The sequence below is a fragment of the Rhea pennata genome, chromosome 10 (genome assembly GCF_028389875.1).
Source record: "Rhea pennata isolate bPtePen1 chromosome 10, bPtePen1.pri, whole genome shotgun sequence".
Taxonomy (NCBI): domain Eukaryota; kingdom Metazoa; phylum Chordata; class Aves; order Rheiformes; family Rheidae; genus Rhea; species Rhea pennata.
In genome coordinates, this window is record NC_084672.1 from 11799884 (window position 1) to 11812981 (window position 13098).

Below are 13098 nucleotides of genomic sequence, written 5' to 3' on the forward strand. Positions count from 1 at the left end.
GTCACCTGCAACCGGAATACACCCAAAATACCATACAATTCTTGATAAGTCAAACCTTGTGGTTTAGATTTGGTCCACAGTTTTTGAAGTAGTCCCATAAGGATGTTAGAACATAAATCTTGACTTTGTAGTTCCATTGCAAGGACATGCTGACTTTGGGAAAGTTCATCTCTAATACTCAATTTTCCATGCAAGTCGTCACTCGTGTTACAGTTGACTGTTGATTTCATGTTGCAAGTTGACAAAGACAGCTTCATTTGGGGGTTGTTCTTCAATACGTTGACAGAGGACTGGTGATCACATTTGTCAGCTCTGCAGCTGTAGTTACCATTAGTGTCACTCTCATCATGAATAAAACCACAATTAACGTATCCTCCGTTTTCAACACAAGGTTGGGTTAAAGCAAGGCAAGCAGAGCCAGAAGCAAGAGAATAAGAGCAGCTAATAATGACTTCAGGATATTCAGAATCTATTTTATTATACTTACCTACAAATGCACCAAATTCTACATTATTATCTCCTTCTGTAGCCTTAGAGCAAACAGTCTCTTCATGCTTTACTGAAGAATCCAGCTGACTTTTGCAACTGGGCCGAGATGGCGTGCTAACAAAAAATTTAGCTGTTGGGGAAGTTACATGCGGCATGCTGTTGGATGAATTGCCTAATTTTTTACTTCTACTACTGGATTTTGAGATCTCTGCAGCCTGTATTCGTTGACGAAGTTCTGGAGGAGAAACAGCATTTGGAAATAAGGCACTGCCTGAGGAACCTGCCTCTTGAAAGTTTATTTCTTCTCTTCGGGGAACTGGAGCTAACTCCTGACCAATTGTCTTATGTTGGCCTTCTCTGTCATCACGTATAGGAATGTTACAGAGTAAAGCATTATTTCTTTCAAGGCCTCCTTGCGCAAAAGGACCAATGACATTTCCAATGCTGTGTTTTTTCCATACAGAAGATCGTAGAGAGCCATCATCGATGAGGTTTTGTGCCAAATGTTTTGAAATGCTCAACTCCCGTGTAATTTCATTATGAACCTTGCTAGCTTCTGAAGCTTTCTGTGCAGTCAGTGTTTTCAGAGTGTCCACAGTCAGAGCAGACAGATCCTGTAGATGGCCAATCTGTGAATCTAAAGACTGCAGTGACCGTTTTATATAGTTGACACGATCACTGACTTCCTTTATCTGAATGCACATTTGTTCCACTCTAAGGAGAAAGAAAAAAAACAAAAAAAGAAAGAAAGAAGGAGGAGCTATGAAATGTTGGTAAGATGGTATAACAGTGTTGGACTGTTTTATAATACAGAATTGGTACACACTTTTGAACCACGTAACTAATGTACAAAAAACCAGCACTTTCAGATGTATTATTTTATAAAAACGTCATAAACAAAAATTAAATCATTGCCTCAACTTACTAACTGCTGCCAAATCTACAGAATACACAGAATATATAAAACACATTATTAACTTCTGCATAGTAATGGAAAGGTATCGTATAAAGCTTGCATGAGTACTTGGTTTGAGTAGTTTCTTGAGTTGTATTTTTACCTCCCTGAAAGCACACTTAACCCTCCCCCTCAAGCCATAAGCTTCCCCATTCATAACTTTTATTTGTAAATATTCTACCGTTCAAAAGTGACTCGAATCCTCTCCTCACTTCCAGAATGGAATTTATCATCCTTTTCATTGAAATACATCTCAACACACAACTCTTCAAAATCATGAAGTTTCTTTTGATCCTCTTCTGTCAGGAACAGCTCTAAAGAGAGAAAAAACAACAGTTCAGAGATGTATATATATATTAAGGTAATAGAGATGATGGAAAGGAAATTAATAGCCTTAACTTTACAAAAGGTGTTAAAACAAAACAAAAAACACTCAATGCCTCCCCTAGGTCCCTTCCTCTCCTTGCTATAAAAGAAGCTCAAGACCAAAGATTTCACTTCAAATAAAAATACTAATTCTGAGTGGATCTGTGTGCAATGTTATCATTCCTTATGCCCTTCCAATACACTTTTTCATTTGTATTAGTGTGGAAGAGGCTAGATTCCTTAGCTAGATTTTATTATTTGTGAAACTTCTTTTTCTTTTTACGTTTTCAAAGGGTTTTAAATAAAGACTAAATGTTCTGGGGTAGGAGGACAGATGGACTTGTCCCATTAGCATTAACAGGAAACTCAGTCTTTTGATAAGTTTTTTTTAAATTATTTATTTTTGATGCAAGTTAGTCTGACTGGAGATTTTATAGGAGCCATATACTATCCCCCCTGCAAAAACACCTTACAACTTTGAAGAGAAATAGCTTACGCAAAATTTAAAAGATCAAACACTAAAACCTACTTCTCCACTTTGTTGACAGCAACATACTTTTAAACGTGAATTTAGCACTTTTGTGACAGCTTGCCTTAATTGCATTTAAAATGTTAGAACAATATTTTGGATAAGAACTGTTCATACTTGGCCCATCTGAAGTCTTGTCTTTCTTTCTTCTTTTACATATACAACAAAACAGGGAAGCCATGTGGCTAAGAATAATAAGTGGTGGAGGAAGAACAGGTTTCTCATGGTAGGCCATAATGAAATGGTAACGTTGATACTTCCACACTATGTTTGAAATTGCCTTTACTTGTAAATACACATTGCTGAAATGAACAAAAAGAAGCATTTTAGCACACCAAGTATTTTACACTTCAATAACTAAATAGATTTCTAAAGACAAGTAAGTAAGAAAGAACATACTTATCTCTTACTGGATAAATGATTATAGTGGAAACTAAACACATTCAAGCAAAGACCATGTTGTAAAGCTATGAGAGAGTTATGAATTTCTCTCAAATAATACCACCTCAGTACCTTTCCTCAGAACTAAATGATGCCACATGAGATCAAATTTCAAATTTGCGACCAAAAAAAAAAAAATAGTTTCAAGTAAACCTATTTTTATATTGGACCACATTCATTCTGCAGTCTGCCAATCTTCAGTATCAATGAACTGCTTATTCCCCAAAAAACCATATGCTTGTAGAGAATTGCAAAAGACTAATTTACTCTGCAGTTGAACTCAAGAAATAAGGAGAAATTCCTAGATGAACTAAGAGGCAGGAATCAATATACAGATCCAGAAGCAATTTAGTTTGTTTTCTGACTAAGAAGTTTCAAAATGCTTTCAAATTCTCTTAAATTTCTTGTTTTTCTGGTCTGACAGATGTGACACATACCAGTCACATCACAAACCTTCCCTCCTTGGTCATAGGCTTGCTTCAAACTGCCATCAGGGTATGTGATTTCCAGTCATCTTACTAAAGTCAAATACAAACTTGTCAAGGGATTAGCAAAAATTAACAATAGTCAATTATCCATATACTTACTTGAAAAATGCAATAAGGAGATTAACCATAATAATGTACTGTACAAAGAGGTAGACAGCTTGAAGAAATGGGGTCAACCATGTTCCTGGCCCACAGAGATGAGCAACTTGTTGATCAGAATTTTTTGCACATACTGTTTCAGAAAAAGACATAGAAAACAGGTACCAATTTTAGCACTCAACAGCTATGACAGAAGACAAATGTCTATGTGAAAATATAGAAAAAAAAGACCACTTACAACCATCATGCACTGTTCTGCAATTCAAAAAATCCCAACATATTAGCAATGCAGTACACAAAGTTTGATTAATATCATAGTATAACAACACTATAGTATTAATCTGATAATATGATTACCTCCCACAACACCTAGCCAAAATTTGGTCCTAATAGCTATTTGGGAAAAATTCAAAAGTATTGCTAGGAATAGTCTTACGAGAAATTCTGGTTAAGTAGAGTTTTCTAAGCCATTCAAGGTTTATACAGAAAAATGAAAAAGTGAGACTAATAGATGTCTGGTCAATAACTTATTACAAGTGAAACCTCACAAAGAGGAGATAACCCAACTATCAGCATGAATATGTCAACAATACAAGATATTTCATTTTATAAAATGAAAATTCCGTAAGAGCTTGAGAAGATCTTGTCAGAGAGAGTCTTTCATTGTTTATTTCAAAACTGCAGTGTCTTACCATCAATTTCATATGCATACACTTCACCAAAAATCATCCAGTATGGATGAAACACAATATCTCTAGCAAGAGTCCAAGATGGTGCTTCATTAGGATACAATATTGCCTTCCTAGGAACACCAAAACTAAGCAGTACAAGTGCCATAATCACCACAATGTAAAACATGTTGGCCACCTATTAACAAACAAAATACAATACAGTTAATCCCACAAGGTCATAATTACAATTTCACAAGTTTAAAATTTTTTACAGTTACAGTATAAGCTTGATGGATTCTGTACATTTTCTAATTAAGAGAGGCTCAAGTATTTCATATTTCAGTAAGAAAATTTGTGAACTAAACACTGAGAAAATTTGTCTTATCATCTCCTTGCTTTTGATACATTTACTGTTCTCAGCCAAAAGGCAATTGATAGATTTCTTCATAACGCTTAAACACCTATTATGTGGAAGAGCAGCAGCCAATAAAGCAAGATAAATATCTCTTCCTAAATTTCTGAGTAACAGTACAAAATACAGGTGCAGTTTTCCAAGGACTGAGTACAGACTAAGAAACAGTACTGTGCCTCTGGCAACAAATCAAAGCAAAAAACTTTTTCAAAATTTAAAATGAGAAGAGTTACCAATGGAGGCAGCAAGATATTTCAAGAAGATAAAAAAAAAAAAAAAAAAGAAAAAAGAAAAAAAAAACCCAACACACACACATGCACACACACACACACAGAATTGGTACTTACCATTTTCCCAATCATCATAACATAAGGGCCAGCCTGTTGATTTACAGCTAGAAAATCCAGTAACCGCACATACCAAAAAATTATATTGAGACAATATGTTATTCTTCCAGCAACAAAAACATAATTTTCTTTGTAAGTGTTTTCACCAAAGTTCCCCTTTGCTCCAAATCTTAACGCAAACCCAATGAAGAAAGTGATAATGGCAACTGTGTCACTGATATTGAAGTAATCACTAAACCACACTTTAATCTTCTGATTAATCTTGCCAGCCTCTGACATAAAGATCTGCAGGGAAAAAAAAAAAAAAAAAAAAAAAAAACAGGTCTCCTCACACTTATTCCACACAGAAGAACACTAAAACATGTTAACTAGTATAAATTTTTATATTTGCAAGAATAAAATATGTACTCAAATGCATGACTGTTTACATGTTAAAACTGAGGAACCCCAAAACTAGTGTTTAAATAAATCAGCTTCACAACTGATACTGGAAGATGTTTTACGTTCCCAACTGCCTGAACAATGTGTAAACGAATTGTTTTTATTCCGTTTGCTACTTTTTTTCCAAGACAGTTACTGTTACAAAAGAGAGCTCTAGTTTCTGTCCTTCAGTTCAACCTGTGGTTTTAGGTTAATGGATGAGCTCTTCTATTTAAAAGATTCTTCTAGAATTTTCAATAAGTCTTTTGCTTATCAGTAAGGTCGTAGCTGCAATAGCTATCTTGCCTTGATAAAGCTTTCTGGTTTTGTTGCATTTTGGTCACAGTGGCAGAGTGATTGAAAACAATAGGTACACATGCATGTTTCATCCCTTAAGAAAAGCAAGGTTGTTTGTTTCACTGCAACTTGTAGACTCTGCGTCAAGGATAAAAAGAGGAGGAAAAAAAAAAACAAAATCAAATCCAAAAAACCCCACTACCCGGGGTGTCATTGCCAGTTCCTTGAAATTTACAGGTCGAGGTAGGGAAGGAGGAAGGGGAACACCCAAAAAAAAATAAACCAAAACATATCCCACTTTTAAACAGAAAAGGCTCAAAAGCAAGCCCAAGAAACCTCTCATATCAAAACTAGTGGTTTACATCAAGGTTTAAAATAAAGATATTATATCATGTACTCTGATATTTAAGGTTTCTTAGTTTTCTTGTTTATTAAGATAGATCATTGTAATCGACAAAGAAACAAGGAATAACAGATTATTACAGACATACCTCACGAATTTTCTCAATTGCCGATGTGAAAATGTAAGCGATAACAATCCACTCTTGAACAGATGGTAATTCTTCCATTTTCACAAGGACCACAAACGTGTAAAGCATGAGAAATCCTAAGTATGCCAACTAAAAATAGCAAGGAAAATTATTCCTAAAATTACATAAGTGTTCTTTACAGATGTACATGGATTCTTTTGATGAGGTATAAAATAAAAGCTTCACATATATTACAGTACTACCTTTACCCTAGTGGAAAGGTTATTATTTAGAAGAAAATCCCCAAATTTTCCTCTTACTAAGGAGAAAAGTAGCAGCAATAAGCTATTTTTTCTGTAATAAAAATTACAGAGCTTATATTACAATATTTTAAATAAAGTTATTCATGAACACTTGCATGAAGATTTTTTTAGTCTAATGACTGATGATAGATTTACTGCTAAGCACTGATGATACTAACTGCTCAGGCCAAATAAAAACATTCCTGCTAAATACTTTCTTAACCACTTTACAAAAGTCAGTATTTACCAAAACCATCACAAACTTAAAAATACATCTGAGAACTGCAGGTATTCAGTTTTCTGGAGTCAAGTACTTCTCATTTCCACTTCTGGAGTCAAGTACTATTAGAAAAAATAGTGTTTAAACTCTGATTTGAGTCACAGAGAGCTACATGTTGAGAAAAAAAACTCAAAAATCTGTATTAGATTTTCAAATAAAAACACATTACACAGATTAAAACTCACCGTATTAAACCAAAACTTCACAATTGGGGCATGATAAAATGCATAAAATTTCTGTGTAATTGGAAGCCTTTTTGGTTTTACTGGTGTCTCCATATCAGGCTTTTCTGAAGCACTGTCCAAGATCCTTACTTCTTTAAACACCTCCTAAAGTGAAAGGGTTGTTAACTTCACATACGGAAATACATGCTTTTGGAGATTTGTTTGGGTATTTTAGCTCTTGCTTTATTTTTAAAAAGGTAATTATTATTTATTCTAAATTAGAAATGTCGCTTTTAGTATTTTTGCACCCCTACCCCGTGTGTTACCATAGGTATTTCATCTGCTGCATTTTGGAAGTTGTTTTCGCTATCATCCATTGCCATTTGATGTGCATCCTGAGACTGAGGAATATGTGACATTTCAGCCTTGGTCTTATATTCCAACAGCAGTATAGCAGGCGGGAGTAAAATACTCAGTATCACCTGGAAAAGATGAAGACTAAGTGCAAACACCTTTCAAATAATTCACAGCTATATCAAAATACCAGAATACACCAAAATACAGAACATCCCCTGTAAAAAGTATAATCCAAATTTCCCTTGCTTGTTTGTGAGACCAAAAAAACGTAGAAAAAAAAAATAGTTGTTACTTATATACATACTTAAGAGACAACGATGACATACATAGCGTTCCTTGACCTGAGGATATAGGAAAGGGGAATAATCAATAAATTCCAGAACCAAAAGCCATTAGAGAGAATGTACTCCAAGCCTGAAGATCCAGATACATTCTGTCTACACTCTGCTCTTCAATCTACTGCCCAGAAACTCTGGAACTGTGTATTGTCAAAGCACATTTAAAAGTATGTATGAGTCTGTGTTTTATAACTCACAGTAGAAAAATGAAAGCTAGGATAAAGATGAAGAAAAGAGGTAAAAGCTATTTACTGTCATTAGCCTGTTACAAAGCAAGCAAGAAAATGGCAAATCAGTTATCAAAGAGGATTTTAGTAGATCACAAGTTAAGTGATGCTTGTTGGTATTTTGTAGGAAAGTTGTATTTCATTATATTCCTAACAGCAGTAAGTTTTTGGTACACCATCTCAAGGAAATATGCAACTTCCATTTTGGTTCAATTGATCTGTATCACACAGAGCACCTTTGCAAAATCTATTCCAGATTTGCCTACTCTTGCTTCATGCTGTACCCTTCCTTTGCTCAGTTTCTTCCTCCAAAATAAAGAGTATACAAAGCTTTTCTACATCAGGTTGTAAGCGCAGCCTGTAGAAAGTCAAAATGCATGAAACTATATTCTTACGGTGTTTTTTTTTCTGTTAATTTTTTTTACCATTATATTTTTAGTAGTGGATTAGTATTCATGTGATCTATTTAAGCCTCTGATTAAAGGCTACTTGCCTGTTTTCTGCCTTCTACATTTCTGTACCTTATTTGAAAAGACAATAGAGTATCAAAAGAACAGTTAATAAATATTTCCCGTTTTGATTATGTTATAGAAGAACGATTTTACAGCATTATTAACTTAAGCTAGAGTGGTAAAAGCTTTATACTAATAGTATTTAAACACTTGCTTTCTTTCCATTTAGGCATAAATGAAGTATATCCTGTTGATTCTTTTTATGGCAATAATGAACTGTGATGATGCTTACCTTGTACCATGAATTCTTCCTCATATTCAACCTTCCCATCCACATATCTGATAACAACATTTGTGTACAAGTATGAGCTACAAACGGACGAAGCCTTGAGGACACTGCTAGCTTCAGACAAGTTGAGTTACTCCAATTTTTAAGCTCATAGGTGAGTAATTTCATTGCCATGGTCTCATCTTGTCGGAAGGACTGCTCTAACAGTTCAACTGCCAGCTGACCAAACTCACTAGAATGGAGGGGAAAAAAAAAAAAAAAAAGCATCAAAGCAATCAAAACTTAGTACGTACACATGATCAAGTTTAAGCTGAATTTTCCTGCACAATCAAATTCTCAGTAATGCAACTTGAGTGGACTATTACCTCTCTATTTTTCCAGTAGACGTGCTTATATTACATTATAACGCTGAAGTACAACATGTGGATTTGTGACTTCCATTAGAACTATATACAGACTACATACAATTGCTAAAATACTAGAAGAAAGAAGTAAGTTAAAAATATATCAATGGCACATTCAGTGCCATTTTAATTTAACTACATGAAGCATTACAGATCATGACTTAAAGTGGGCAATATCTAACACACAACTTTTACTAGAGTGCTATTGAATCCTTTTAAACAAAAAAAAAAATCAAATTTCTTAAAGCATTTCTTAAAAGAACAGTTAGGATTTTGGTGATGTCTAACCTAATATTTTTAATAGGAAACTCAAGAACAGATCTAACAATAGGAAAATGTGATTTACTTGGAATACTGTTTCAACTCTTCAGAAGTATCATCAACAAGGTCACTTTGTTTTGCTTCATATGCCATTGAACGGTACACTTTGCAAGCAACTAAAGCTTTAGCCATGGACTCCTCCCCATGCTGCCAGAAGAAGAGGGCCATCTTCTGTCTCTTCATTAACACTGCCCAAAGTAACAGCTCGTTGAGAGGATATGGAAAACGTCTTGTTTCAGGATCATCTATGTCTACTATTTCATCTTTGGTTCTTTTCTTTTTTCCCTCTTCTGCACCAGTGTCAATCTTCAAAATAAAATCAGAAACTTACATTTTAAATCTCTGAATTGTTCATTATAGAAACTAATAAAACACAATGATCTAATGGCTCAAGTCATATGCATTTATAATGTTCAGAAACTAGTTTCTGAACATATTTGAGAAGCAGCTAGAACTTTCTTTCCAAAACTCAGTTGATTCTAATTCATTTTAAGAACTGGCAGACTACATTGCTTTGATTTATAGACCAATAGAAAAGCAGTAACTAATATACCTACGTACAAATGAAGAAAGTCATCAAGACTGTCTATAGCAACACAGAGTCAAATCATGCTCTGTCTACAAAACTATTTAGTTCCTCAGCTGCTAGAACTGTGCCAAGGAAAAGCGCTTGCTCCTTAATGCACCAGAGTTTATCCGGAAGACTAATATAAAGACATTCTTTATATAATCCTTTAAGCGTGCTAGACAGTTTATAAATAAGTATGAAGGCAAAACTGAAATTCCAGCTTTACACTGAAAGTTATTATTTATTTCAGTGGCAATCAGATGTCATCCCAGTTCTCCCCTCTTAAGAGCTTAAAAAGAAAGAAATATGGCCACATGCCCTCTCACATCCGTACCTTTGGTTTATATGGCTGTGCTGTTTTGATGAAGTGATTATGTCTCATTTTTTCTTTCTTATCTGCCCTGTTACCAAAAGGCTCATGGCTTTTACACATCTGAGGAGTATTATTTGAAGGATTTCGTCCAGATCGCTGTAACATAACAAGAACAACAACAAGGGTTTTTTTCGTTCTTTTTTTGTTGTTGTTTTTGTTTCTTTGTTTCATTTTTAACACATATCTACAAGATATTACATAATCAACTACTTACAGCCAGGTGTGTAGCTGAACACTTTGTCACTGAAACAGTGATGAATTTATATAACATCAACAGTTAGAGCTTTTGTTAAATATTTAAGAAGTATCAAAGTAAAAACAATTCAAAAAACATTACTAAAGCAACCAGCAAAACTGTGAAGAAGCTGGGACAACTGCATCCCAAGTCTTGGAGAATCAGCATGTTTAGAACCCATTCTTCCCCTACAAGTAGAAAAAGGGGGAACAAGAGAAAAGAAATTTGGATGGAAGAGTAAGGAAATGCCTAACCCTCTTTTGTTTCTTCTCAACCTCAAAACAGCTCCTAGATACCTTCATAGGCATTACTATTGTTTTTTAAAGAGTCAGACCACTGAAAAAAGAACAGAATAATATGGTTCCCATCTTTTTAAAAATATAGATATACATATATCTGTATCTATTTCTTCAATCATGAACAGATGAAGCAGTCTGTCTTATTATCCAACTGCCACATACCCGATTGTTCCCGCTGAGACTATTGTATATAGCTCTAAAGCGTTTTCTTGTATAGGTGCATCTATAGGTTCCTCCCATCAAATATTCAATAACCAGCCCCACATCAATCAGGTTGATTTTATATCCTGGAGGAAGATTTCCCTAGAAATACAAAAAGTACTTTTAGTTTTACAAATTACAATCTTAATTTAATCTTGCTTAGAATGTTTCTACATGTTACATCATAATTCTAAATAAACAACAAATTAAGCCTTTCATGATAAAAACTTATCTACACAGCTCAATATTTAGTAGTTTCAAAGTAAACAAGATTGTAGTTTCTTTTTTGTATGATCTTCCTCAGCAGCATGTACATTTGTTCTGCTGTGGGTTTTTTGTTTCTTTGTTTTAACAGCCAAAACAACTCCACCTGTGCATATCAGCTTTCCAATTCCTCAAAAATCAAAACAATCAGAAGCAAGAGGAAAAAAAACGATAACACTTATCAGGTTTAGTGCGCATCTGTCTGGCAACGAAGCATGCATTTAGGTATGCAATTGCATATCTTAGAAATAACATAATGACTGCAGAGAGAAAGAAGTTTATTGCTTCAGTCAAGCCTAATCAATAAAACCAAGATTAATTTGACAAACAAGAAAAATACCTCCTCTCAAAAGAACAAACAAACAAACAAACAAAAAAAAAAAAAAAACAAATCCACCAAACATCCACACACAACAACCACCACACTGAAACCTAAGACCGCTTGTTTGACAGATTTTATGTTTACGGCATACCTGTTTGACATCCCGAACAAGATGAAAGAGTGTTGGGTTAGTTGGACCTTGTTTCTTTATAAGATAGAAGAGGGGGGAAAAAATGTTGGCATGAGACATTAGAAGTGCAAAGACAACATGAGAAGATTACAACAAAAGCCCTTCAGTATTATCAGATATTGACTCAAAAAAAAAATATATTTTTTTTTAAAAACAAGCAGTAATTATTAAAAGCAAATATTTCAAACCATAATATTAAGCACAAGTATTTCCTTATTGTTTCATTTTATAATTTTGATGGTACTTTTAACCTGGGACAAATTAACGCACCTATACTTTGTGCACAAAGGAAAAAACAGAATGCAAATCGCAACAATATGCATATTGTTTGTTATAAAATCATACAAGCAAGTTTTAACTAATAACCATTTTAAGTTACAGAAATACACACAGACCGATATTCATGTTTAGAGAATTGAAGGATTCGCAGTAAGAGCTCCCCTACTTTTAAAAGTTGTAATCTGAACATTCCCACTTTTTGGTAAAGATGATTATTTCTTCTTTTACTAATTTTCTGTGAAAGGAGGAACTGTTATACTTTTAGACATATGGTTACCCTGGCACCAATACAGATCTCGATAAAAAAAGCACAACAAATGCAAAAAATGCAACACCAAAGCTTCATTTTTTTTGAAAAAAAAAAATAAGATAGTCTGATCATGCGGTCTCATATATACAAGTTTATTAAAAAAATAATTTCAAAGCTTTTCTTGTCATAATCAGATAATGAGAGTGTTAACGCAAGCCTAAAACATATTTATATACGACTCATGCTACTCAGTTTTTACAACAGATTTTTTTTGTTTTTGATAAATACTTAATGCTATACAAAAGTTGCCTTAAAGTTTTTAAATCAGCATTCATATAAACATTGCATAGAAAAATTGTTTCCAACTATGTAGGTTTACAAAATAAGCTATTTTTACAATTATTTATTATTGTAACATCAGCAGCTATTGACAGAATCCATCTTATGAAGCCCTATTAATACTGCCCATGGATGTTTTTTTATGTGCAAGTTTCAGTCACCTGGCTTTCTCTCGTTTTCTTCCCCACCGTGGTTTCCATGCTTCACATGTTACACAACTGCACTGCAATTTTCCCTTTAGTATCTAGACCCAAATATCAGACTCAAACATCCTGATGACAAACTGTTTCTGGTGCCATCTCTGGAGAGCTAGAAAGAGCTGTGGCACTACAAAGCAGCCAGACAGCATGCACTTCTCAACTCTAACCTCCTGTGAGAGATCGTCCTTATCACCATCACATGGCATGTAGGCTGGTGCACATGATTCAGTACACAAACAGGGCAAATAAAAAGCTTTTCTTAAAAGCAATCTGTTTAAAAAGCAGTCATTCACTTACTGTATTATAAAGTTCTTCCAGCCTGGGAATTGTGAGAAATTTGTGCATGCTTACGCCGTTTTCAATCAGAAGTTTCACAAATGCAACTCTATCCATCACAAGGGCATCTAACATAGCCTGTTCCAGAGAGCCAACCTACAACAAATGAGTACAGGGTAGAGGC

General features: G+C 34.4%; 1 protein-coding gene across 3 annotated transcripts in view; it reads right to left on the bottom strand.

The window, feature by feature from the left end:
* TRPM7 (transient receptor potential cation channel subfamily M member 7) overlaps positions 1-13098 on the bottom strand; it is a 60106-nt gene that overhangs the window by 11108 nt on the left and 35900 nt on the right. For 2 of the 3 annotated variants that reach the window (XM_062584018.1, XM_062584017.1), the window contains exons 12-26: positions 12936-13070; positions 11532-11585; positions 10756-10896; positions 10021-10155; positions 9144-9424; positions 8397-8625; positions 7057-7212; positions 6752-6895; positions 6006-6134; positions 4798-5082; positions 4060-4234; positions 3368-3500; positions 2457-2641; positions 1626-1758; positions 488-1203 (exon numbers count right to left, since the gene is read on the bottom strand). In XM_062584018.1, the coding sequence (XP_062440002.1) occupies positions 488-1203; positions 1626-1758; positions 2457-2641; positions 3368-3500; positions 4060-4234; positions 4798-5082; positions 6006-6134; positions 6752-6895; positions 7057-7212; positions 8397-8625; positions 9144-9424; positions 10021-10155; positions 10756-10896; positions 11532-11585; positions 12936-13070 (3031 nt within the window). Of the gene's footprint in view, positions 1-174; positions 319-487; positions 1204-1625; positions 1759-2456; positions 2642-3367; positions 3501-4059; positions 4235-4797; positions 5083-6005; positions 6135-6751; positions 6896-7056; positions 7213-8396; positions 8626-9143; positions 9425-10020; positions 10156-10755; positions 10897-11531; positions 11586-12935; positions 13071-13098 lie in introns of those variants that run through there. The other variant, XM_062584019.1, reaches the window with a different exon arrangement.